General features: G+C 38.8%; 2 protein-coding genes across 2 annotated transcripts; both read right to left on the bottom strand.

Annotated features, from left to right (window-relative positions):
* Positions 1-7,131: 7,131 nt before the first annotated feature.
* Positions 7,132-8,545, bottom strand: LOC125189976 (uncharacterized). The gene is made up of 2 exons (XM_048087184.2): positions 8,186-8,545; positions 7,132-7,836 (listed from the first exon to the last, which is right to left on the bottom strand). The coding sequence occupies exons 1-2, from the start codon at positions 8,519-8,521 to the stop codon at positions 7,132-7,134; spliced, it is 1,041 nt and encodes a 346-aa protein (XP_047943141.2). The 5' UTR covers positions 8,522-8,545.
* A 2,587-nt stretch (positions 8,546-11,132) lies between these two features.
* Positions 11,133-17,293, bottom strand: RAP74 (transcription initiation factor IIF subunit alpha RAP74). The gene is made up of 10 exons (XM_048085713.2): positions 17,152-17,293; positions 16,842-17,024; positions 16,037-16,189; positions 14,974-15,119; positions 14,536-14,906; positions 13,924-14,039; positions 13,116-13,256; positions 12,597-12,809; positions 12,263-12,475; positions 11,133-11,547 (listed from the first exon to the last, which is right to left on the bottom strand). Exons 2-10 carry the CDS (start codon positions 17,010-17,012, stop codon positions 11,449-11,451), a joined length of 1,623 nt encoding a protein of 540 aa, XP_047941670.1. The 5' UTR covers positions 17,013-17,024; positions 17,152-17,293; the 3' UTR covers positions 11,133-11,448.
* Positions 17,294-27,298: the final 10,005 nt, after the last annotated feature.

The following is a 27,298-nucleotide window of genomic DNA, read 5'->3' on the forward strand; positions in this document are numbered from 1 at the left end:
CGGGCGCTCATCCACGCCCTAACCGTTAGTCGTACCTTTAGTCCGCTACTGCACGGACAGAGGACGAACTAACTAATTTTATTATTATTATTATTATTATTATTATTATTATTATTATTATTTACAACTTATTGCACTTCATTTTTATAATATTTTATAAACACCAACAATTAAAATGAATAAATCGTATATTTCAATTTGTTTTGTCGGCTAGTCCTAGTGTTAGCCTATTATTGTACTGTGGTTAGTCCTAGTGATGTAACAGGCTGCGGTTAGTCTTAGTGACGTGGCAGGAGGTGTTTTTGGTTAGTCCTAGTGCTAGACTATTGGTTAGTCCTTGTTATTGTGGATGCTCTAATATTCGAAACCACGCTGTGTAGAATTCATTAGTTACATTACATGCAATTAGTATTATTGGCTCATTTATTTTTTTTGTTGGGCTTTAGTTTACACTAGTGTTAACACACGTGCGATGCACGAAGGAATATATTTTCATCATATGATTTTAAATTATTAATTAATTAATTAAAATAAAAAATAATATAACTAAGATTAAAAATAGAAAAATATACTATAAATAACAATTCAAATATACTCCACTATTTAAAATAGAACCAAGACAAACACAATTATTTGGACAACGAAGAAAAGAGTATCAAGTGTTGATACTTTTGAAAAATATGTTTAAAACAATCATTCATATCTCTCTACTGAAAAATGTAAATCACAATATATACACGTGATACTCTAACTATTGTAAGAAATATTGGGATAAAATTCTCAAGTCAAGAATGTTACGATTCTTTCCTCTCTAAGAATTGTACGAAATATTGGGATAAAACTCTCGAACCATATATACACGCAGTACTCTAACTATTGCCATCAAAAGAAAAAAAAAACAATACATGAAATGGAAATTACAATAAAATTTATAAAATAAACTGACCTATAAGTCTAGTTGAGAAAACCCCTCTTTCAGCAAGACAAATTACATCATGGTTAGTGCTCTCGGATTGACGTATTATCCCCAAAGATGAAATCCTCCTAACGTACATAACATCTCAAACCCGCTAGGCACCGATGAACTAGATGGGACTCAAAAAATTGAGTAATACAATGTTCCTAAAATGTACAATAAAATGTTGAGAACTTGAGAGAGAATGGATAATGCTTTTATTGGTGTGTGATTCATCCACAACTCTATGCCTGTTAGGGGGCGTTGGTTTGGGCTGATAGCCCTATATAAGGGCTGCTATCTAGGTTGTATGTAGTTTTTGTTTGGTACGATAGCACTCCATGATAACCCGTGATAACAACGCCGACCCGATTTCATTTAAGATAGCTAGCAGTGAATCTCCAATATGGCTAACCAGGCGGAAGGGTGGGATAGCCTTCTATGTCGCGACCCCGAAAGCCTTGTGAACATCTGACTCTCCAAAACACCCCTCCCCTTCATCCTCTCCCCTTCCAATTTCATAACCGCTTGGGTCGAAAGTTTTGGCGTCGGCGACAGATTTACCGGCACAGCAGACAAATTGGAGTCGGAATATTGTTGGTAAAATTTATTTCACAACAATTGACACTATTCATTCATTCAAAAATTCAAATCTAATTTATTTCCACTTTCAAATCGACACAGCATTCCGTTGCACCATCTCGCAAGGTCGACATTTTTTGGGAAGCCGATTTCCATGGCTAATGAAGAAGACGGTGGTAAGGTACAACAAAATTTAATTCAAAGACAAATTCACTTCAAATTCCTTTAGATTTTCATGGATATTCAATTCTGGAATTTTCCCCGAAACCTGAAAGTTTTAATATCTGATTTAGTTATAATTAACATGAGTTGTTGAATCCACTGCAGTTTACATTCGGGTAATCATTTGTGATTGGGATGCTGTTAATTTTGATAATGTTTTTTGTGTAGATCTGTATCTGGAAAATGTTTGTAGTGTTATTTTGTTTGTTGTTGTGGTTGTAGCTGTCATTGAAGCTCTGTTTTTTCACCGACAATATGTATTTGTATTGCTTGATCAGGGTGGGGATAGGAGAAATGAAATGACAGCCTTGTTGATTTTGTTAGAGGAGATAATACGGAATCATCAAATTAATATGCTTCTCATATCATTCATGCTCACACTAATTGTCCCGGAAACACGCAAGCGCAAGCGCTTGGATAGAATTAATCAATCACAAATGGTTAATTCTATACCAAACCATGTTAAGCAGTTAGATAGGCTTGTTCGTTTGACAGACCGGTCGTGCATAGATAATTTAAGGACCGGTCGTTTGACAGACCGGGCGTCTATGTCGTATTCTCTGTGATCGGGTAGGATTAATTGATCAGAAATTCGTGTCTGTTGAAGAACAAGTTGCGATGTTCTTATGTGTGCTATCACACCACAAGAAATCTCGGATTGTTGGTTACAATTTTATGCGGTCCTCTCAGACCGTTTCGAAGTACATCCATACTGTGCTTCGTGGTATTCTCAAGCTTCACAGTCTATTTTTGGTAATGCCCCACCCGATAGAAGATGGTTGCACTGACCGGCGCTGGAAGTGGTTTAAGGTTCACACATTCTCTAATCTTGTTAAAACATTTTAGCTTTATATATGATTCTTATGACTTTTACACGCAGGGGTGTATTGGAGCCTTAGATGGAACATATATCAACGTAAGATTACCTGTTGCTAATGCCCCTCGATATAGGAACAGGAAAGGACACATCACAACCAACACCCTTGCCGCATGTGATCCACAACTTCGATTCATTTACTTACTCCCCGGATGGGAAGGATCGGCAGGTGATTCACGTATCTTGAGAGATGCAGTTAGTAGACCGTTAGGGCTCAAAGTACCAAAAGGTGATATATTTTAAGTTAGTTGTACACAAGCTCTTCGTTTGACTTTGTTATAGTATCATACAAAATTTTGTTGGTGTTACATTCAGGTTGCTACTATCTCTGCGACAATGCCTACGCAAATGCAGAAGGTTTTGTCACGCCATATAAAGGGGTCCGATATCATTTGAAAGAATGGGGACCCGGAAGACAGGCACCTCAAACCCCGAAAGAATTATTCAATTTGAGGCACAGTAAGGCAAGGAATGTCATCGAACACTCTTTTGCCGTGTTGAAGATGCGCTGGGGTATCCTCCAATCTGCCAGCTTCTACCCGATAGATATACAAACCGGTCTGATTATCGCATGTTTCCTTCTATATAATTTCATCTGAGCTCAAATGGCGGTAGATCCGGTTGAGGCAGAATTGGCAAATGAGACAGAGAATGAGGATGAAAGTGTCGCCGAACATGACGGAGCTGATCACATCAGCTCCGTCGAACCATCCGCCTCTTGGAACAAGAAACGAGATGATCTTGCTAGAGATATGTGGGCAGAGAGACAAAATGTTTAGGCTGATGTATCATTTGAATTGAGTTCTTGTTGTTACCTAGTCGAATAATCGTAGTTAAACATATGTAACATTTCCACTCTTGTACTTTTCTTAAAGTTCATGTTGTGCCATTTATTTCAACATTATAACATTTGTGTCTGGATTTATGTAATTCAAAATGATGTATTCAAGAGTCATTACCTGAACTGCATTACACCCTATGATATTGTGACAAATACAATGTATTAAACAACACAAAGTCATGTCACTGAAACCGATTACACCATATGGATTAAAATTTGGTGCAAAACACGGTGTTTACATAATATCTTACACACGACAGACTACTACACACGAACTAAAATGAGCACAACAACAACAAATTCCCAATGGCCGCACTAACATAACAAACAAAGTTGGAAAAATTAGGTATGCTTGCCATGCAATTACACACATAAACTAGGGATAAAGTAGATAGGTTACACAACGCTTAGGCGGCCACAAGATAGCCTATGGACGATCAAACCACACGTAGAACTGGACCTCATTCACATCGACGAGCTTGAAGTGACAACGAACACCCGCGACCAAGTTGTTGCCATTCTTGAAACGCCGCCACACTTTGCTGACCCAAATTTTGGTCCGGCTGTGACCAAGATTCATGTGCCAATTATCTCCGTTAACATTGAAGTAGACTGGGTCGTTCAGGGCGTTCATTCGAATGTGACGGCGCCAAAACGCATAAGGTATCTCCAAAGTTCGTCTGATGTTGGATTGGTCCAGGGTGACAACAAATGTCGGGCATCCATCAACGTCGATCACCCCCGCATCGGGAGCATATGGCTCATCATCATCGTCGGAGGATTGGATCTCCGTTTCAAAGGGCTGATAATCATCCTCACTATCGACATCCGCAGCATAACTCTGGTCGGAGTCCTCGTCCATGACCGCTTATCAATTCAAATGCAAAATAATAGTTTAGACAATGAACAAAAATTACATGTGAATTATTCTAATTGAGATAAGGGCGTATGTTCGTCTACTCACGTGTCAAATCACTCGGGGGGAGGGGGCAACCGGTTCTATTCTTAAACCTCTTGACATGGAAAATCTCGGGTTCGACCATAGTGAACACAAGAGTGTCATCGTGGACAATGCGGTTGAGTAAACAGAACTCGGGCCACCCAACGACCCACTGGCGATCTTGAGGAGGCGAACGGGCCACTTCCCCCCTCTCGGCATCACAAGTCAGCAGTTGAAAGGGAGATCATCGTAGTGGTTTGCCACAAATTCTGGTGGCAGACGCTTTATCAATTGAAACAGAGTTAAAAGCACAACATACTTAGAATATATGAAGAAAGTAATGAAATAAGACGCAGCCTTACCATCTCGTTCATGTTAACGTCCTCAGAGAACTTCTTGATGAACGAAGGGAGCCTGTGGTACTCATTAACACTATTGATACCGGCCATTGTATTACTAACACAGTGTTCTGAGATGTGGATTTGTCTATGGAATGCAGCGATAGGAAATGGGTTATTTAATAAGAAAAATGACGACCATGAATAGGTGCTATGACTGAATTTGATTAGGCATAACACTGCATCGAGAAGGTGGGTGGTTGGGCCAAATAAATGGACTCTTCTTCTTGGCATTACATACGCCACCGACTGCTGCAAAATTGATAGAGCAGATCTGCAATAAAAGCTTTTAATCCATAGCTATGTATAGGGGGAGATGGGAAGATATTTGTGCATTTATTTGGTCAAACATAACCCATATTTTGTAGTTCATATAGGAGAAAATGGACATATGTATTACACATTTATGCCTCACCATAATATTAATTATATTTTTGCCCATTCATATTCATCATTTTCGGCATTTTTTTGCATGATTTTCGGCATTAATAATGTCTACCAAATATTCGTGTTTCTGATGGAAACTAATTTCCACAATTATATCTACATTTATATAGTCATTTGAAGTGAGTGCATATAATTAATTATTTAAATGCAATTAAAAATGAAACATGTGCGTATGATCAACACTTGATGTCATATGATTGCTAATGTTTATGCGGGGATTCCCAAACAATAAAAAAATAATATATTGAAAATATTAGACCTTAATAACGCGTTGAACGTGGCCTAGTATGTTGTGTAGATTATTTCTAATATTTGGCAAAGCAATATGGGTGTATTATTATTTCCTTATCTGAATAAGTAAAGTCACGATAATAAAAAATAATATACTTGCAGGAAATTAATTAACTTCTCCTTTTTATGGCATCTATTTAGTACGAGAATAACGTGAACCTCGTCCTTGAGGTAGACTACACATACATCAACTAAAGGGTAGAAAGTGCTCAACCATAAACATTAATGAAGAAGGAGGTACTAGTTTAGGTTTCGATTTCTATATTAGGTGCTTCAACCATTACCAAAGAAATTGTTAGTATTCTCTCAACAAAGAACTTCCGTGTTCCGCAGCAAGCAACATTCTTCTACAGAGGGAAATGGTCCCGAGAGATGGATACCTTACTTCTTTCCACGTTGATCAGTTTGAGGAGGGGCCGTGACTAGGATGCTGTTAATTTGCCCGATGAAGTCATCAACAACGTTCGTGCCGTGCTAAACCATCCATTTGGAGCAGCCCTATCAACTGAAGATGTTTCCGAGCGCTGCAAACATTTGAAGGCTCGATATCGACTATTTAAGAAGGTGGTCGCTACACATGGAGTCCTATGGAACCAGGATGCGAGGGTCGTGACAGCCGAAGACCAGGCGTGGAAGCTTATTATAGAGGTTCGTGGAAATCATATTAAAATGTAAAAATGTAACTCCAAAAATAAGTATTATATATCATCGTTTCTATGTTTGCTCACTTTGCATTGGCAGAGGGATGCGTTGGTAGCTGCGTATTACTACCGCGACGAGCCGGAGTCCACACTTCTTGCAAGTGTGTTTGGCTTAAATGACGTGAAGGAGGAGTTCGCTCGTGAGGTGATTACTCTGTCCGACACCACCGAGATCATCGTGCTCTCCGAATCAGTTGTACCAGACACGCCCACGAAGCTCGTTCCATATGATTCACCTGCCGACTCGGACGAAGTGACTTCACCGCTGCCGGGTAAAATTAGTCGCATTCGCCGCAAGCTATTCGATACAGGCGTAACATGCGGCGGTGAAACGTCTTGTACTAAGTCTCCCACTCGATTTCAGCAAGTCAAGAAAGCAAATTTATCTTCTCCGAAGGCCTCATCTTGTGCATCGTGGAGTCCCTGCCCTAGTGCACGTAACACAGACCCATAACTGGTCCGTCAATAGGTGTGGATCAAGGTATTCAAAGAGTGTCTCGTTTTCTTGGGTGTTGATACATGAACCTAATCGTCGAATAGGTTGTTTTAAATGCAAGTATTCAACCTTGAAGTATAAGTGCAGTATGCTATAGTTTATCACTCGTAACACAGTTCATTCATGTATAATCATAATTGATAACAACAATCCAGAATGTCATACGGTTCATAAAGTTCAATACGATAATTACTACAAAATACTTGAGTTGTGGTTATGCATATACGTTCACATGATGCAAATGCATCCACAACTCATCAACGCCTACTAAGCGATAATAAAGCGACCTCCCTGATTAAAGTTTGAGGTTAAACATATAAAAGAAAATAACTCCATCGAGTTCGACAAAAGAAACAGTTGCCAATTACGCGCCAGCATTGTTCAGCCTAGCATTCCATCGGTCTCCAAAAGATCAAAGACAAAGGCCGCACGAGCAGTCTCGTTCAATCCCTGAAAGAGGTCAAGTAGTTCAGGTTCCTTCACAAGCTTCTTTGAAATGTAGAACTGTTGTTTCATAGTTAGACCCGGAATACCTTTCATTTGATCAAACACTTCGGCCCTTTTGGTACTGAGGTCGAACTCATATCCAATTCTAGCGAAAATCTCTTTAAGCCGCTCATTGGTGTCATTGTGTATCTGGCCCATGAGAGTAAGGACGCCATCCATCTTTTCCTCTATTTTCTGTTTCTTTAGTACCTTATTCCCCATCTTCCCCGATCCAGATCTAGAGCCGGATTCTCGACCGGCAACCGAACGTTTTCCAGCCGCAGGTGATGCTCCGGTCCCTGTTTCAGCCCCTGCACCAGTAACAGGCGCAACATACTCAGTAAACGATTGGCTCTCATCCACCATCTCGGGGAGAACACCATCGGGGTACACTTCATCCGGGAATAGCTCCTCAAGAGTCATTGTGTTGGATGGACCAGCATCATCAGGAGAGACCTCCTTGTGACCATAGAGCTTATCAGCTGACGCCGCAACGTCTACACCGCGTTCACCATCTGCACGATTCATTCCGAATACCTCCTTCCAGTCCTCATATTGTGGCCAAGACTTGTTCCTCATGTACCGTGCATTGCTGTCTTTCTGCAAGTTGTCAAAAGGGAGTACTAAGGTGAAATTAGGAGCAACAACGTAGGCAAAGCAAGATATGTATAACAAGTAGCAGAATGGTTGATGCAACGCTGATCATGGAGGGAAGCAAACATCAATATGTAGGCATTTAACTCTCCGAATGTTCCCCATTAGTCAAATATTAATATCCAAAACATTAATAATTGATGATAGAAAAGCATTAAAATATGCATCTAAATACAGGATAACCAGGATGCAAGATGTAAGAATAGTTCAGTTTGTTTGGGCTGATACATAGATGAAAAAATAGTAGTGAAATCCATATAGCCGACTCATTAAACTTATCAACATTATGACAAACCTTAATGAATTGTGCCCACGACTCATCATCAACGTCTATTCGGTAGTTGTCGTCGGTATTGAACCCAATGCCACTGAAGTTAAGCATCATCTTTAGAGAACTGTAATTCCTCTTCCACGTTGTAATCTTCGAATAGATGTGAGGATGAGGCAAGATATCCGTATTCGGGAATTCACGCTTGATTGCCTCCTTAGCACGCACAAGATATCCTGATCGGAATCCATTATCTCCCCTCCAGCCATTGGCTGCCAGCTCCTTCATTGTTGCCATTAGAATCTCTTCCTCGCGAACATTCCAAACGCGCCTCGACCTGTCTGCTTTCCCGTGCTTGTTCATACCCAAATCGTTGCTACCTACAAATTTAAATGAACGACAGTCAAAGCATCAATTGAGAGAATAAACCTCCTAATATATTCAATCACAAACTTAATATTAAAACCGATTTACCCTCTGGTGGTGGGCTACCATCGTCGTCGCTCATCCCTAGCTGCTGAGAAGCCATTCGCGACCTGGACATTGAGGATTTGCGAACAAACCCTTCAGCAAAAAAAATTTCAATCAACCGACTCTCACACATCTGCAACCACTACTGCTAATGCTCCTAAATGGGGGATGAATAAAGTGGGTACACCTTGTCTTATGTAATTTCTACTAGATCAACACATATAAAAAGCATCAACCAATTCAAAAAACTACGACCCACATTGTCAAACCACACTGCATAACTTGTAAATAATAGCAAACTGACGAAGGTGAATAAGAGCAAACTTACGTAGGTGAATCTTCGTGTCGGACCGCCGAAGATATGTGTGGGATTTGAGAGTGATGAATCGCCTAAACGATTCTCACACAGTTGCGAAATGAGAGAGGCGCGAGTTATTTGGTGTTTGAGCGCCAATTCACATTTTGACGATGAAAAGGGTTTGACTGACGAGGACAATTTCGTCAATATAAAAAAATTGTGAGGGCATATTGGTAACTCATGGGTGCTATCTAGGATTTGTGCAAGACCAAACAAAGACCAACTAAGTTATCTGAATTGCACAATCAGCCCAAACAAACATTGGATTGAGATATAGTACTATCACCACTATCATATCAAACCATATACAACTACCCTATCATACACAATACTCTCAGACCAATCAAACACACCCTTATAGGCACAAAATTAGTCCATGAGAGATCATGGAATTAAAACAACATAATTATAAAATTAAGACAATAGAGGTTACAAAATTTGACTTTTCTAATTCATTTTTGTTGTTATTAGCCATAGATTAAAAGTTATAATACATTTCTTATTATGAATAAATGAGTTTCAATGCACATTTATTTATTTCACCATGATGATTAGCCGTTCACATTGTATACATGCAATAATTTATAATTAATTTCTAAATAATAATTGAAAATTTGTAATTATAATGTCAATCATCATCTATTTTATAATTAATCACTTAGGGTAGTGATAAAATGCAAACTTATATATTGTACAAACTCTTCAACATAGCTTCAACGCAGTTTCAATACAATATCAACACATTGTAAAATTTTAAGATTTTAATGTCAACACAATATCAACACAACATCAATTATTGACTGCCATTGAAATTCTATTGACATTTTCCTGTTGATGTTTTTTTGTAATCTGTTGACATTTTTCAATGGTTCAGATTTTAATTTTGAGTTTGTACAATATTTAGAGTTTTAATTTGATCACATCTCTATATATAACTCATAAATATTCATATTTAAACCTCAAAACTTATAAATATTTCAAAAGAATGTTAAAACTCGTCTTTTACATATGTATAGATTCGAAAGTAGTATTTATAGTTAAAAAATATATTAAGATTATTCATAATCTTTTCACATTCTTCTCCCTAAATCTTTTCATTTTCTACGACCTAATTATTTTCATCTCTAATGCAGTATTTATTTCAACGTAACCTAACAATTAATGCATATGGTTAATTAGAATTAAATAGTGCTAATTATGCTACGTCAACTATCGCATATTATTTCCTCTAAATTTGTTATTGGATACATAATACTTATTATATCATAATTAGTGTAATGCATTAAATATATTTCAACGTAACCTAACAATTAATGCAAATGGTTAATTAGAATTAAATAGTGCTAATTATGCTACGTCAACTATCGCATATTATTTCCTCTAAATTTGTTATTGGATACATAATACTTATTATATCATAATTAGTGTAATGCATTAAATATTATTAATACAATTCTAAGAGTTACAAATATACATGTACATCCCTTGTATAAAATAATTATTAAAAAGTGTCAAAATTTGCTTTTTATATATGTATAGATTAAATTGAGATGTTTAATCATTTATTTGAATTCTGATTTTGACTAATTATAATCCGTTTGTTTCATAAAAATAGAGAATTTGGAACGACACAAATTTTAATGAGAATTTGAAAAGGTAGAAAAGAGATAGAAATAAAAAATGATTAAGGTGCCTCCTCCTCCGTAACGCACTCAAGCTGCCCGTCACTGTCACCCGCACCCACGATTCTGACCCGTATCCTCCACTCAAGGTGCTGCCTCCTCCTCCATACAAACCTCCCCCATCACCCGCCGCCGCCCGTTTCAACGGCAGCTTGTGTTTTCTCTTCCCTGCTGCCACCTGGATTTACCACCTACACGCCTTTAGCAATTACTCGTATTAATATTACTACTAACTAATGTGGGATTAATTATTGCAAGCTTAATTAGTGGAATACTAACTTAATAAACCTGTCGACCCTAGTTTGCATTTTCAGTTATAAATGTTTCACTGCTTACCACTCCCGATTTGTTTCAGTTTTCTTGATTCAATGAACGCCCATGTACACCGTTCATGTCAACATAAATTTTAACTAAAATTCGTAACTTCCTATTGGAATTTGGAATGGATGCATTCTAGATTAGATATCAGCAAGTTTTATTTGGATAGATCATAGATGCAACACAAATCCAGATGTATACAACAATACAAAAACATAGTTTCAGATAGCGGCACACGTCTAGTGTAGGTTAACTATACTGTATCCAAATGTAAGTCTCGTCACCAGCGTTGAGGATGATTTATCCTTATTATGGCTATAAAAAGGAAATGCATCCCAAAGAAAAGAAGAAGTAGACTTCAGCAATCGAATTGATCATTGATTCGTATTGTTCTCTCTGGCCTTCCACCAATTTCTATTCCCACAATAAACCAACTTTTGTTGCAATGAGGTATAAAGTCACTACGCCAAGTTATCTCTAAGAACTACGTAGTTTGTGGCACCATTGGTCTTTTGGATCTTTGATATCCTTTTCATTATAGCTGAAAAAGAATCCTTTTCCTGCATCCACACAAACTTGCCTAGAGTTAACATTTCCAAGACAAATGCTGAAAATTTGACTATGAGCCACATACAAATCTTGTATGAATATACAAAGAGCTTAAAACATAAGGAGCCTATCATGGCCAAAGTTGTCTCACTGGAGCCTAAGCATAGGATGGGTGATGTGCTAACAAATAGGCTCACGTCATTTAAGACATGTTAAAAATAGGACTCATAAACCAGAATCATTTATAACAGTTAATATGGCTGGCGTACGTCCAACACCTATTTGTACAGACTCCCTAATCACTATAAGTTGAAGCCAGGTCAGGGATTTCATGCAACAACACAATACAACAACAATTTACTTTTCAAAAAAACTAGCAGTGAGATGGCCACAGGGAAAGAAGTAGCTTCGACTATAATCAAAGGAGATACTTTTTGTTCTGGCCATTCAAGAAGCAGCATCAAAAAAACCAAATACTTTCATAAGCAATGGGAATTCAGTTTTATTTGATCTTTCTGATAGTTGGAAATCCAGTAATCCACACAACCCAGAGAAGGGGGAAACCGCAGATATTCCATAACTTTTAATAAACCAAATCGATCCAACAACATTTAACTTTTCATAAGTGTTGAAAAGATGTAAGAACTGAAAAAAAAATAAAAATTAAACATGCATAGCATAAGGTAATTTGAGGGAGAAAAAACAGCAGAATATGAATTTCCTGACCTCTTTTGTCTTCAATCTGGATCTGAATTTACCCAGAAGATCCTTCGTGGTCACTGGCGTCTTTGGTAGTAGAACAGCCCTAATTTCTTCTTCAGTAACTGGTCCAGTTGCTGGTGCTGACACACTTTTTGATGATGTGGGTGGCATTGCACCTTTAGGATGTGCAACGCTTTTTAAGGATGAAGCATTCTCATCTTTCACAGCTCTTGTTTCCTGTATTCCAATAAAAGATTCCACTGAATAAACCAACCACAAACACAATGTATTGACCTATGGAAGAACCGGAGGACCAGCATAAAAGTAAATGAGCACTGCTGCACAAATGCAATCTCACATTTTCTGTTTTCACTTTCTTTAAAGGTGCACTGTTCGGTGTTTTTGCATCATCACTGCTGACTTTTCTTTTCCCCTTGGACGATTTTGAAGTAGATGGTGTCCCACGACCAGATGTAGAATTTGTTGCTTTAAGGGGACTGTTGTTATGAACTGGCTCCTCTTTTGGAGCTTCCTTCTTTGGGGCGATCACAGGTGATATATCATCATCCGCCTAACATAGGTGGAAAAATTAAATATCCGGATAAGCTGGGTTCAGAACCTTGACTTGAACAAATACAAATTTAAACTTTCTAAAGTTCATGGATATGGGGCCTCTTTTTATTGAAAAACAAAATAATTTTTTTTTCTCATAAAGCTTCCAAACAATGCAAATAGGTTAGTTTCCAAGAAACCATGTGCAGGACATTGGATGTTTATCAGGTTCAAAATCCACACCACCAAGGCAATGCATTTGTGTGTTGATATAAACTCCTTGAGATAAAAACAACAAATTAGAATGTGGCATCAAATAACATACATCATCGTCATCGTCGTCATCCTCGGAGTCGGAATCATTCAGCCCATTAGATCGCCCAAGTAGCTTCTTCAGCTCTTTTCCAGATTTACTCAGTCCTCCCTCCTTATCATCTTCGTCAGCTTCATCCTCATCCTCATCATCCTGAGATAAACGAAATAACCAGAATAACATCATCATTTAAACTGGGGCTTCAATCACAAACATGCATCGTGCTAATGGATATCATAAGCATTTAGTAGTTGTGTCAATGTCCTATGAGAAATGAAAATAAAAGGTTGGCAGGGAAAATATATCATTTGCTCCAAATTAAATGGACTGCAAAGCAAATTATCTTTTTTTAAGTTGCACATTCAGCCAGACTCAGTGATCCACCAAGCATACTACAGCGGACAGCCTTTCAAACTACAAAAAGACCAGGAAGAAGTTCATCATCTAAAGTTAGTTCCTTGAAAACCTATAACATGTACTCCCTCCGACCATGAAATAATGTCTCTTTTTGCCATTTCGGGACGTTCATGGTTTTGGTTTAGTTAGGTCGCCCTAGCTTATATGCTTATCAGCTATAAAAATTTAAACAACTAACATCTTGACATAATAACTGATAGGCACTCAAGAAATTGCATGATTTATGCAACATCAGCTACTCCGTGAATAGGGATCAATCAAACTTGCAACATCGAGAAAAATATATGCATGCATGCTTTAGGCAAATGGAAGATTCTATTGACTATTTATCATGAGGTTCCTTCATTCCAGTATATATGAAACTCAGCTAAGTTCTAAAGGTAGAATAACAGCAAATTATGACCTGCTTAATTTCTGGAGGTGCAGGTATCTCAGGGGCCAAATCTTCACGTTCCTCTGGATCAATTCCAACTGCTTCATCATCGTCAGTGAAAATTTCTTCATGTTCCCAATCATCACCTGATGACAATCATCAAAAGGTCAGAGGGGGGATGACCTTTCCTAGGTAATAGCCACTCCATGTGTGAGCTATATTATGAATACGGTTTACACCAACTGAAGGTTTATTGAGTTATAAAGGTAGTTTTCTAAATTTTTAACAATTTTCGCTTGAAAAGGAGTAAACCGAGAATTAGAAAGCATAAAATATATTTCAAATTATATTTTAGCAAAAAAAATTAATTTCAAAACTTAAGTTCTGTTGAAAAATGTGTTTTAATCGTAAAATATGACAGATTCAGAGCATTGTATATATGATTCATGAACTTGAAAGGTCTATAGCAGATGGTTGGCAAAAAATTAAATTGAGAAAGTGAGAAATGTCTGTGTCATCATGTCATTGCTAACTGACAACATGATAGAACCATCTCTACTTTTCCTACACACTCAAACCACCACATGCATATGAGAATCCAGTAACAGAATCATGAGCAAAGAGAAAAATATCAACACTCACCCTTCTCAATATCATCATCATCAAAGTCAAGGTCACCACCTCTTGGACCTTCTTCATCGTCATCCCCACTTTTCTTGTTGAGACCCAACCTGTTTTTTCTTGCTGACTCTTCATCTTCATCTTCGTCTCCTCTATCTGAAACATTGGCTTCATCATCATCCCCTGTAGTTTTTTTGCGCCCCCTCCCACTACCAGATGCACCTTCCCGGCCATCAAATTTCTCAACTTCACCAAAGGCTGCAGCTCCATTGTTTGCTGCTTTCATCATCCATCTCTGGTAGCCATCAGCTGTTTTCCTTCTATTATTCATCTTTTCTTCAGCTTCCTCCAAAGTTAGTTGCTTATATTGTGCCACTTTGTTGAAATTGTACCTATAATCAACAACTATGAAATGGATATTCAAAAGAGCAATAACATGGGCGTAAAAATGTTGATTACCAGGACCCAGCAGGAATAGCAACAAATTCCTTTCCTTGAAGCATTAGAAGATAATATGTGGCTGTCTGTGTGCCCTCAAGGTGACCATGGAATTGAAACTGACCCGTTTCGTCTTCCAGTAGCCAAGGTTTATTCTTGAATTTCTCCTACATAGCAAAATTAAATGATGAATGCAATCGGTTATTGAATAACAAAAAAATTAAAAAAGAAAAGAATGTGCTGAATCTGCCAATTTAAATTCAGTGTTTGCAGTAATCTTATTCTAAATATACCTCAGTACAAGAAAAGAGGGGAGGGTCATGAAGATTACTATAGCAACAGGGGTGGATCTATTCAGTGGCTGCATTGTTCTCTGGCCTAAAACCTTTTCTTATACTCCCATGTAGTCCCTCTGTCCCATTATTCATGGCATGTATTCCTTTTTAGGCCATCATATTTAACATGACACGTTTTCTTTTTAAGACACATTTATTACTCATAGAACTTTAAATAATATAAATTCCTCACACCACTTTTCAACTCTCCTGAATATCCGTGACCAAAAAATGTGTCAACGAAAATGGGGTGGAGGGAGCATTATATTAAGACTAACCCAAATTTAGCCCAACCCAAAAATAAGAAATTTTGTTAACACTTTGAATTGAAAGAGATTCTGTTATATGTAGCATAAGATACAGAATCAGTTATTGATGAGTTTATGTATTGAAGCTCCACAAGGCACAGCTTGTGTGAACATCAAAATATTTTGATATGTATAAAATTGAGTGCGCCGAATAGTTAAATTTTCAGCTGACTCATTTTCAAATTTTGGATCCACCCATGTATAGCAACTTTCCCAACTACAAATAGCAAAGTTGAGAAAAAATGAAAAGAAAGGATTATTGCCTAACAACAAGGCTACTGGAACAACATCACAGATTCACAATTGTCTACAGAAGGACATGTTAGGAGATTGAAAAATTAGACAATCAAATGCATGACAGAACTCTTTCACAATATTATAATAATGGTATAGCAAGTTTCAACAAATGAGAACTAGATATTGACTTGGGACAAGAAGTACCCTCAGAGTATCTGTGACTTGGCGCCCTTGCAAACCTTCCTTCTGCAAGGTCCATTTATTCTCATTCTTCTTCTTAAAATTTGGTAATCCTGAGGCAAATCTTGCAATGAAATAATTTTTGTCGTTGCTGGAACTGGCACGTACATTATATTCCTACATTCACCACATAACATCCACTTTTAAACATATGTCAAGGAAAATGATCTCTGATGCAAGTGAGCATAAAGAACAGATTAATGAATGCAGTTCATATCACCAATATTCACTTTCTCTATGCCAAATGTTTACAACAATGCAAGTTTTAGAGCCTATAAACTATCTCCAGTAATGGTTACAGTTAAAACTCATAAATGTACTTCAAGTTTTGGTTATAACATGGCATGTCAACTAGAACCTTGAAACCTATAGACATAAACAGACAAGCATCATTTTGACTTCAGATGCTAAAGCACACCGACTAACTTGATATTTCAGTTCATGTAAAAGTATATTACAGAAACAAACAATCAATTCTCTTATACTTGGATGGAGAAGTTAACCAATGAGTAAGATTGCTAGAAAAAACTTTGAATTACTCGAGTCACAGAAATGACAACTCATTAACTTAATATTCGGCACTCCAAATTGTCTACAGATAAACAATTCATAAACATAACTATTAAGAGTCGGCGTTCAAATTGACATCCAACAGATTTACAGTTGAACCATCCAGTTATGTGCATAAGCATACTGAAATTAATGTAGGGATACGTTACAAGAAATTATTTCTGAAAAATTTCAATAAATTTCTCCAATCATGACGAACCCTAATCAGGCGAGTGATAGGGGTTCCGCACTCGTAGCACTTGGAACGTTTCTCGGCCATAGATTTGCCACAGCTCACGCATAGCGTCAGGTGCTTGCACGTGCTGCCGTAGAGCTCCGTCGTCGATCCACAGGCACCGCACGACGGCTTCAATATCAAATCAATTGACATCTTTCACCGTTCCTAATTTATTGATTTAAAAACCCACAATTAGGAATGACAGAGAAATTGAAATCAAGGGGGTGCTAGGGCGTGGATAAATCGATGTTAGGGTTCAGGTAATAGTAGAGCTGAAAAGCTTGAATTCAACCTCGTCGGCCAAAGGCCCAAAGGCAAACGCTTTCTTTCAGAAATAAATCTAATTTAGGTTCGGAGATGTCGATTCAGTCTCGCTGTTTCGTATTAAACCCTTCGCTATAAACATTGAAAATCTGAAGACTACTGTTATTAAAATAAAAAAGATACATTTTGATGTAATATTTTCATAATTTTTTCTTTATTACGTTTAATAGTTTGACTAATTTATATAATGCTCCACGGGGAACACTAGGGTGCATCTTTAATTAGAGTGCTAACGTACATCCAATCACGTACGGCCATGTGGCACGAAAAATGCAATGTGTTTAACACAAAAATGCAATACACATTTGTGAAATTGTACATGCATTTCCGCATATTGTATTTTAGTAATTGCATTTTATATTATTAAGTTTTGCATTTTAACATAAATTGTCTACAATGCAAAATAAACTATATATAAATGCAAAAATTCGACTATATATAAAAAAATGCAAATTAAACAGTCAATATTTAAAATGCAAAACTTAACAATAAAAAATGCAATCTGCCTATAACTAAAATGTAATCGGGCAAAATTCATCTATCACTTCTACAAATGTATATTGCATTTTTATGTTTACAATATTGCGTTTTTCTTGCCACGTGGCAGCACGTGATTGGATGTACATTAGCACTTTAAAATTAGTTAGAATATCCCATGCTCCATATTTATATCATTAGATTAGATTATGACCATGGAATTCGACTGAAACTTAAAAATTAAGAATTTTTAAAATTTAGATTTTTAGAAAGTAAAAGAATAAAATTATGAAATTCTTTAAAATTACTCCGTATAACGGTAAACTCAATTGATATTAACATAATACAGTACGTATTAAATTTTAATTTTATTGCATAATATAGTATATATAAAATATATAACTTTAAAATATACATGAGTTAAAAACATATGAAATATTTTTTTATTAAGTATTTATATAAACTAATATTTTGAAAGTAAAGATTAAAATCAAACTTAGAAGTTCTTAAAATCAAAATTATATATTCAATTAGTATTAATATTATTATGTATCTAATTCGATTTTTTCAGAAAGAACAAGAGAAAATATTAACTTCATAGCTTTAAAATATTAAACAACGAGTTTAAAATATGTGATTATTTTTTTGATCAAGGTTCGATGTAAAGTGCAAAAATTAATGGATAAAGTAGGAGACATAAAAGAGAAAAAATTGTGAAGAAATTTCCATAAAAAGAATAGTCTATTTGTATTACCATAAATGCTTGAATTCATTTTAGAATGTTCCACTTGAAGTGAGTTATTTTCTTTGTTAGCAAAATATAATGAAATATAAATCATTTTCTAAACAGTTAATCTTTTTGTCATCTAGTTCTCTTAGGGTTTACTGATAGGATCTAGATTCTTCCCTTGTTGTAGATATATAATTGCTTTGTGATCATATCACAATATCCTTTTTTTCAAACAATAATACAGTAAACTTTCTTTATTTACATTCTTGATATATTTCCTATTATGGTATCATAGCTCAGATTCTAATTCTCTATCTGCTCTTTTATATCTTCTTCTCCAAATGACATCTACAACCACTTTTGGTCCCTTCACACCTTCCTTTTACTCTTGTTTTTACTCATGCTCACCCAATTGTCTTCAAACTCACTAATGATAACTTTCTTATGTGGTGCCAACAATTTTTGGTCATTGTCTCCAGCTACAGCTTTGATGGTTTTCTCACCGATGACATTGTTTCCCTGCTTCTTTTATTCCCAACAACGACCTATCTTCGACTCACCCTAACCCATAAGTCTTAGTCTGACATTGACAGGAGTCACAAGACCAACTTCTTTCAATTTGGATCCAGAGCTCCCTCCCTAAAAGCTCCATGATTCTTATCGTTCGACTAAAGTCCAACAAGGATATTTGGCATGCCAATGAATCAAGCTATGTTAGCCAATTTAAAGCTAAAGTGATGTACTACAAGTTGTTGCTCCAGATTTTCCAAAAAAATAAGTTTCTTATGTGTGAGTATCTCAACAAAGTGAATTCCTATCGTGATTTTCTAAATTTTACAAGCCACAATGTTTCAAAAGATGATCATATTCTTCACATCCTTGGTGGTCTTGGTCTTGAATTTGACCATGTTGTAGTCATTGTCACCTCTAAATGTGATAATGGTCTGTTCATAATGTTGGTGCTCCCCTTTTATGTTTAGAATCTCGCTTGTAGGCTACTCGCACCCCTTCTTTAAATGTTGATGGCTCTCAACCATCAGCCTACATTGCTTACTCCACTCATGTTCACCAAGATGGTCGGCAAAGCTCATCTTCATCTCCTCGCACTGACGGTCGACCACCTATTCGTGGCCGTTTCTTCAACAATCGTCTCACCTACCAAGCCTGTCAGAAGCCCGATTACTCTGCGGATCATTGTTGGCACCACTTCGAGTAAAGCTTATCTCCTTCGGGTACTCCTATGACTAGATCTCAATGGATCAGTACTGGCACCCCATATTAATTAAGTCTCTTAATTGTAATTTTTTTCAAATAATAATTTAAATATTATACTCCCTCCGTCCCAGTTTTATAGCCACATTTTGCCATAAAAATCCGTCCCACATTTATAGTCACATTTAGAATTTTCCATATTTGGACATAAAATTTTACCCCATTATTCACTAAAATTACACCCAAATGTCATTATCAACACCAAAATAAACCAAAACAAAAATAAAAAACCAAAAAATCAAAAAGGGACTCACCTTCAACCAACTCACTTCATTTATTACACACTTCATCATCTCACTTCATTTATTATACACTCCACCATCTCACTTCATTTATTACACACTCCACCATCTCACTTCATTAATTACACACTCCACCAATTCCTTAAAATCCGTGTCATAACTAAATGTAACTATAAATCTGGGACGGGGGGAGTATTCATTATTAATATTTTATTATGTCTGACCCCACGATGAAAGTTTTATGGAGCCACCACTACTTAAAGACCTATATCAAAGTGATGCTAGAAATTGACTACAAAGATGGTCGGAAACCTGAATATTTGAATTGGACTCGATGTATTTCAATCTATTATGATTTATGAGAACTAGTCGAATGGCGACATTGATTTAGACCCATAGGTTGCAAACAGTGGCGGAGCCACGTGAGAACAAAGGGGTACGAGTGTACCCCCAAAATAAGTTGGTACAGTTGGTCTAGTGGTATGATTTCCGGTCTTCAACTGTCGAGACCTGGGTTCGATTCATCTCAGCAGCTGATAAGGCTAATTTCATGCATTGGTTATATAGTGAAAAACATCACATTTCTGCTGGATCTAACAAGTTTTGTTAAGCCAGGTGTGTGTGTAGCGCTAGATCCAGGAGATGCTGGAGGAGTTGATCTAGCGAGGAGCAGGAACGGGATGAGCAGAATCACGAGGAAAAGCTAGAGGAAGGAAGCCAATAGCTGAGGGCAATCAAGTCAATCAATACCTCGCTGGGCCCCACCTCGACGCTTATAAATGGAGGAGTGCGCAACAAGAAACATCACTTTTTTTCGTCACACTCCTCACACAGTCACACTCTTAGCTCACACACACACACTAGGGATATGGGGAATTCTGGTGGTTAAGGGAGGTTTTCGTTTTCGTGAGTTACGTATCAGTGCAACACCGTCCTTTTGAGGGCGAAGAAACAATCGTTCTTTTATTTTCTGTTTGCTACTCATTTCCGTCTCGAACTTCACTTTTGGAAGTCGAGCTTGTCGCTTTTGTTACTGGATTCATTTTGGTTATTCTGTCTACGTTCTGATCTGCTTGTGATGGAGTTGAATTCCGTTTTGATTACTATTCTTATGATGTTTGCTATTTCGATTTGTTCTATTGGGATGTTGTCTGGTAATTGTTGCTGAATATCTTGTGAGAATTGAGAATCGTTGATTATGGAGTTGTGTTTGGTTGGATTCTTGTTCGGATGCTTGGATCCGGAGTGGATTTAGCATCCGAAGTGTGGATCTGAACAGGGGAGGTGAATTTGTGCATGAAATTATGGGGATTTTGTTCTGCTTGGTTTGCTTCGTCTAGTAGTGTAACTTTCGCCGTTGTTTCGTTTACCGTTAAATTGTGTTTCCGATCTACGCCTTATTTTGATTTTAACCTCTGCATTTATTTATGTTCATTGGAGAAGATGAAGTCATTTTCAGTTGATGCTTTAGTTAGTTAGGCTGCAGATTCGATTCTGTCCGTACTTACCTTTTTCAGAGTTTGGTCCCCACTTGTTTTAATCTCCTTGGTCTAGAGATGTTCGTAGAAGTCCCAGATCTAGTAGTTGATTTGATTTAGTTCTTATACATAATTCATTTTTTGCCTAGATCTAGCAGTTAGCATAGCATACTTTATTTCCAAATTCACTTAGTTAAATTCCTCAACCCAAAATATGCGTGGCAGCAGCCAACCCAAAAATAGTTTCCAAATCTCTACGCATGTATTTTACGAGTCCATCTCTGTGGGATCGATCCCTACTTCCCTGTGCTAGTTTAGTATCTGTGGTTGAGGGTTTTGAAGGTTTGCTTGCGTACCAACGACCAGACTTCCAGTCTTGTGAGTCTCTAGACCTTGTGATCTAGTTGATTTACTGGATCTAGGAAGTGTGTAATTAGAAATTGATAGGATACAGCAAGCAAGAAAATCAACTCTTCAAATGGCGCCGTTGCCGGGGATGGATGGCGTAGTTTGTTTATGTGTTTAGAGATTTGGTGTAAATAGTTTTAATCTTTTGAATTTCGCTTTTGGCAGTTTATGAGCAAGGGCTCAAGGTCAGGAATCTGGAGCAACCCATCTTGGTCAAGGAACGTGCAGTTGAAGTGGCAAGTTAAGGAATCAACATCCGCCATAACTACCAGATCGGGGTTGTCAACTGTAGATCCATTTCCGTTTGAATCAGGGAGTGAAGAAGAGTGGAATTCATCGGGGAAAGAGGATTCACGGTCGTCGTCAGAAACTGAGCATTCGGAAAGGGAGGAAGAGGAGTCTGTAATGGCAAACTTAGTGGACCTAGACCCAGAGATTGGTTCGCTAACTGCACATCTCGACGGAGAGCCAGCTCATGCCATAGTGTCAAATCAACGTCAGCGGTCTATTGAGATCAAGACGAATGTGCTGGGCGTTTTACCTACATTCTCTGGACGGAGGAATGAGTGTCCTTATGAGTTTTTGAACGAGTTTAGTAAGCTATGTAGCATCCAGAAAAGGCCTAACGAAACTACCGAGGAGGACTATCGCCTGCGAGCGATTCCATTTGCATTGAAAGGAGAGGCAAACACTTGGTTGCTGAGGCTTCCACCTGACTCGATCACCACATGGAGGGATTTCAAATTGGAGTTCCTGGACTATTTCTTTCCGTCCAATAAGACAAACGCTTTGAAAAAAGAAATTCAAGAGTGTAAGCAGGACTACGATGAATCTTTAAGCCAATATTGGTCTCGGTTTAAAGGCCTGCTTGACGCTTGCCCAAATCACAGGATGACGGAGGCTGAAACATTTTATCTATTCTACGAAGGGGCAAATCCTGAGTCCAAGGACTTAATGAATTCCTCGAGCGGGGGGAATTTCACCAAGAATAAGGCAAGCGAGGCACGCGAGATTCTGGGAAGATTAATCGACGCGAAGAAGGCGTATGACTGCCCGCGTGCTATCATGAGGAGAAGCTCCGCGAACACAGTTAAGGAACGAGAAGGAGAAGAGGTTAGAGACAGAATAGATCGACTGGAGAAGGCACTGCTAAATGCCATTGAAAAGAAAAATACCCCTGGGTCGACTGATAAGGAAAAAAACCCAGGTCAAGAGGAACATCAGCTTCAATTTTACAATAATCCCTCACTCGATGGAGATTTCCAAGCTCAAGTGAATGCAATGGGGAATTGGAATCAAAGTAATCAAAATACCAACTGGAACCAGTGGAAGATTAAGGAGGCACCATGGAGGGACAATCCTTGTTTCAGATGGGCTGAAGGGAACCAACAACCACAGTCACAACACCCAGGTCCAGCGGAGAACCAGCAGACATGGCCCAGCCGGAATCAGGAAGGACCACAGCATAATTCTAACTGGGCAGGGAAGCAGCAAGAGGGGCTGAACAACTGGAATTTCCGTAACCAAGGGGATCAGCATAACTGGAACAACAGGAACCAGAGCAACCAAGGGAATTCTTATGTGCCACCGCATCAGAGGAACAATTCAGGAAACAATCAAAATTTCCAACAGAGTCACCCAGGTCCAGCAACCCAGTACAACAATAATCAAGGAGGTCAGGGAAATTTTCGCCAGAACCAGGTGGTTGGAACCAATCAAAATCAAGGATTTAATCCCAGTTCAATTCAAGGTTTCCGACCACAGCGGAATCTTGATGACATGGTGCATGACCTGGTAAATTTCCAACAACACATGCAGAATAACATGCAGGCTAACAATGACGTGGTGCACAAAATTCAAGATGCCCAGCAGGAGCAGAAGTCTGCCATGGACATGTTGGCAAAGCAGATGTCCCAGTTGGCCACGTCGCTGAACGAAATGCGGGGAAATGAAGGGAAATTGCCTGCCACTGTCAAACCACCAGACCGAGCAAATATTAGTCAAATTACCTTGAGATCGGGGAAAGGCTATGAAGGACCGAAGCAAGTGATAAACGAGGAGACACCCTCACAGATGAACGGAGAAAAGGGGAATCAGAAGTCTCGAGGAGATGATCCTGGACTCAGAGAAATTCCTATACAGGATGACCTCCAGGAGGGAGATTTAAGGGGATCTATGCCTCGACTAAGTGACCCATTTTTCCTTGATCCAGAACCTGAGTTGGAACTTAAAGAGGGAAGCAGGGAGACAGGTGCAGCCCCAGCAGGGAGTTCCACGAATGCAGTAAAGCGACCCAAACCATTCCCATATCGAGGAGAAGCCAAGAAAAAGAAAGATGATACTGAGGACCTTGTGGAAATATTTAGTAAGCTGGAGATTAACCTACCCTTTTTGCAGGCTCTGAAAATACCCACCTTCAGCAAGTTCATCAAGGAATTCATAGCAGGAAAAACCAAACCTGATGGGAAGATTGTTATAGGAGAAAATGTATCCGCCGTGATACAAAAGAGGAGGATGCCGTCAAAGTGTACAGATCCAGGTATGTTCACTCTTCCTATTTCTATAGGTGATATTAAAATTGAGCATGCCATGTGTGATCTAGGTGCTTCGATAAATGTCCTACCGCTGTCAATATATAAAAAATTGGTGGGAGTCAGTTTGGTTGATACTAAAGTAGTGATTCAGTTGGCCGATAGAACATGCATACCGCCTGAGGGAGTATTGGAAAATGTTATAGTTAGAGTGCATGATTTCCTATACCCAGCTGATTTTCATGTGATAAAAATGAGGGGAAATGAATCTACTGAGTCTAGTGGGGTGTTACTGGGGAGACCTTTCCTTCGCACCGCGAAGACTGTTATTGATGTGTTTGATGGAACCATATGCCTGGACTATCATGGGGAGAAATACACCTTCAACATTGAAGAAGCTATGAAAAAACCGCTTGATGTTGAAAACTTGCATGTTGTAGATGTAATTAACCCCCTAGTCCAAGAATATCTTGAGACTGAACTAATGCAGGAACAGTTTGACAATTCGGAGCTGAGCCAGACTGTAGAAAAGGAGGTGACAGGATGGTGTGAAACTTTTTTCACACAGGACTTGACAGATGATCAGATCAATGAAGCGATCATGGCATTCTGCCACCAGCCACTATCATTCCAATCAGCCAGATCTGTTCAGGAGAAGAGCCCAGACGAGGGAGCGAATCTAGAGGAAATGGCGCCAAGAAGTAAGGCGGAGAACCCTTTACCTCAGGAAGCCATCACACCGAAGAAGGAGTTGAAAACTTTGCCTGAAAATTTAAAGTATGCATACCTGGAGGAAGGAGAAACTTGTCCAGTGATAATTAACAGCCGCTTGACTGAAGACCAAGAGAGTGCGCTGCTGGAAGTAATAAGGAGGAACAAGAAGGCCATAGGGTGGACACTTTCTGACCTAGTTGGAATTAGCCCTGATCTTTGCATGCACCACATCAGACTAGAGGAAGGGGCAAAGGCTCGGCGTGATCCACAAAGGAAACTGAATCCAAACATGAGGGAGGAAGTGCTCAAGGAAGTTCTGAAACTACTGTCCCTTGGAATCATATACTCTATTCCAGATAGCGAGTGGGTCAGTCCGGTTCACATGGTACCGAAGAAATCTGGAATACAAGTGGACAAGGCAAAGGTGGAAGTGATTGCAAAGCTACCTTACCCTACAAATCAAAAGGAAGTTAGAGGATTCCTCGGTCACGCAGGGTTTTATCGAAGGTTTATCAAGGACTTTGCAAAAATTGCGCAACCACTCACTCATTTGCTGCACAACGATGTGGAGTTCGAGTTTGATGAGGGATGCAAGAGGGCATTTCAATTGCTCAAGGAGAGACTAGTGTCCGCACCAATTATCAGGGCACCGGACTGGAATCACCCTTTTGAGATAATGTGCGACGCGAGCGATTTCGCTGTGGGAGCCGTCCTAGGGCAGAAGATAGATGGGAAAAACTACGTAATTTTCTATGCGTCCAAGACACTAAATCAAGCTCAGAAGAATTACGATACTACGGAGAAGGAAATGTTGGCTGTCGTCTACTCGTTCGAAAAATTCCGCCCTTATCTTCTTGGGTCAAAGGTTATTGTTTTCACTGATCATGCAGCAATAAAGTACTTGCTAGCTAAGAAAGAATCAAAGCCAAGGCTAATTCGATGGGTCCTACTTCTACAGGAGTTTGATTGGGAAGTAAGAGACAAAAGAGGAACAGAGAATCGAGTGGCTGACCACTTGAGTAGAATTCATCAAGGAGATACGGACGAGGCTATTCCCGATGTTTTTCCCGAAGAGCATTTGTACTATATGGACGAACCACCTAGACCGATAAGCTGGGAATCTGTCTTAGTTTTAACAGGTCCAGGAGAATCTGATCGAGGAAAGCGCGTACGTAACGCAGAACCATGGTACGCTGACCTGGCAAATTACTTGGTCACGGGAGAGGTGCCAAGTTCAGAGGAAGCTTCCCGGGCCCAGAAGATGAAGCTTAAAAGCGAAGCCAAATATTACTTCTGGGATGATCCTTATCTTTGGAAGATGTGTGCAGATCAGATAATTCGACGTTGCATTCCTGAATGGGAACAAAGAGATGTACTCCATCATTGTCACTCCTTGGCGTGTGGAGGGCATTTCGGACCAAGGAGAACCGCAAGGAAAGTTCTAGACAGTGGATTCTACTGGCCTACATTGAACAAGGATGCCTTTGAATACTGTCAATGCTGCGAAAGGTGTCAACAGACAGGGGGAATCTCGAGACGAGATGAGATGCCCCAAGTGCCCATAGTGATCTGCGAAATTTTCGATGTTTGGGGGATGGATTTTATGGGCCCATTTCCGTCGTCGTACGGAAATGCTTACATATTGGTCGCTGTAGACTACGTTTCCAAATGGATAGAGGCGAAGGCTACGCCCACTTGTGAGTCTAAAGAGGTGGCCAAGTTTCTGAAGTCAAACATTTTCAGCAGATATGGAGTTCCTAGAGCGATTATCTCAGATCAAGGAACACACTTCTGCAACCGCACTATAGAAGCGCTCATGAGGAAATACGGCGTGCATCATAGATTGTCTACACCATATCACCCCCAATCGAATGGGCAAGCTGAAGTCTCTAATAGGGAGATAAAGAGTATTCTGGAAAAATCAGTTAACACCACAAGGAAGGATTGGAGTAAACGCCTTGACGATGCTTTGTGGGCGTATAGAACTGCTTACAAGACACCAATCGGGATGTCACCTTATAGGTTGGTGTTTGGGAAAATGTGTCACTTACCCGTGGAAGTGGAGCACAAGGCATACTGGGCCATTAAGGAAATGAATATGAAGTCTGTGGCATGTGAAGAAGAAAGGAAGCTGCAATTACAGGAGCTGGAGGAACTACGGCTAGAGGCATTCGATTCAGCAATGTGGTACAAGGAAAGAACGAAGCTCTGGCACGACAAGAACCTCCGGGTCAAGGAACTTCAGGTGGGGCGGAAAGTACTT

The sequence above is a fragment of the Salvia hispanica genome, chromosome 5 (assembly GCF_029641045.1).
Source record: "Salvia hispanica isolate PSC_SH4W2 chromosome 5, Shi_PSC_v1, whole genome shotgun sequence".
Taxonomy (NCBI): domain Eukaryota; kingdom Viridiplantae; phylum Streptophyta; class Magnoliopsida; order Lamiales; family Lamiaceae; genus Salvia; species Salvia hispanica.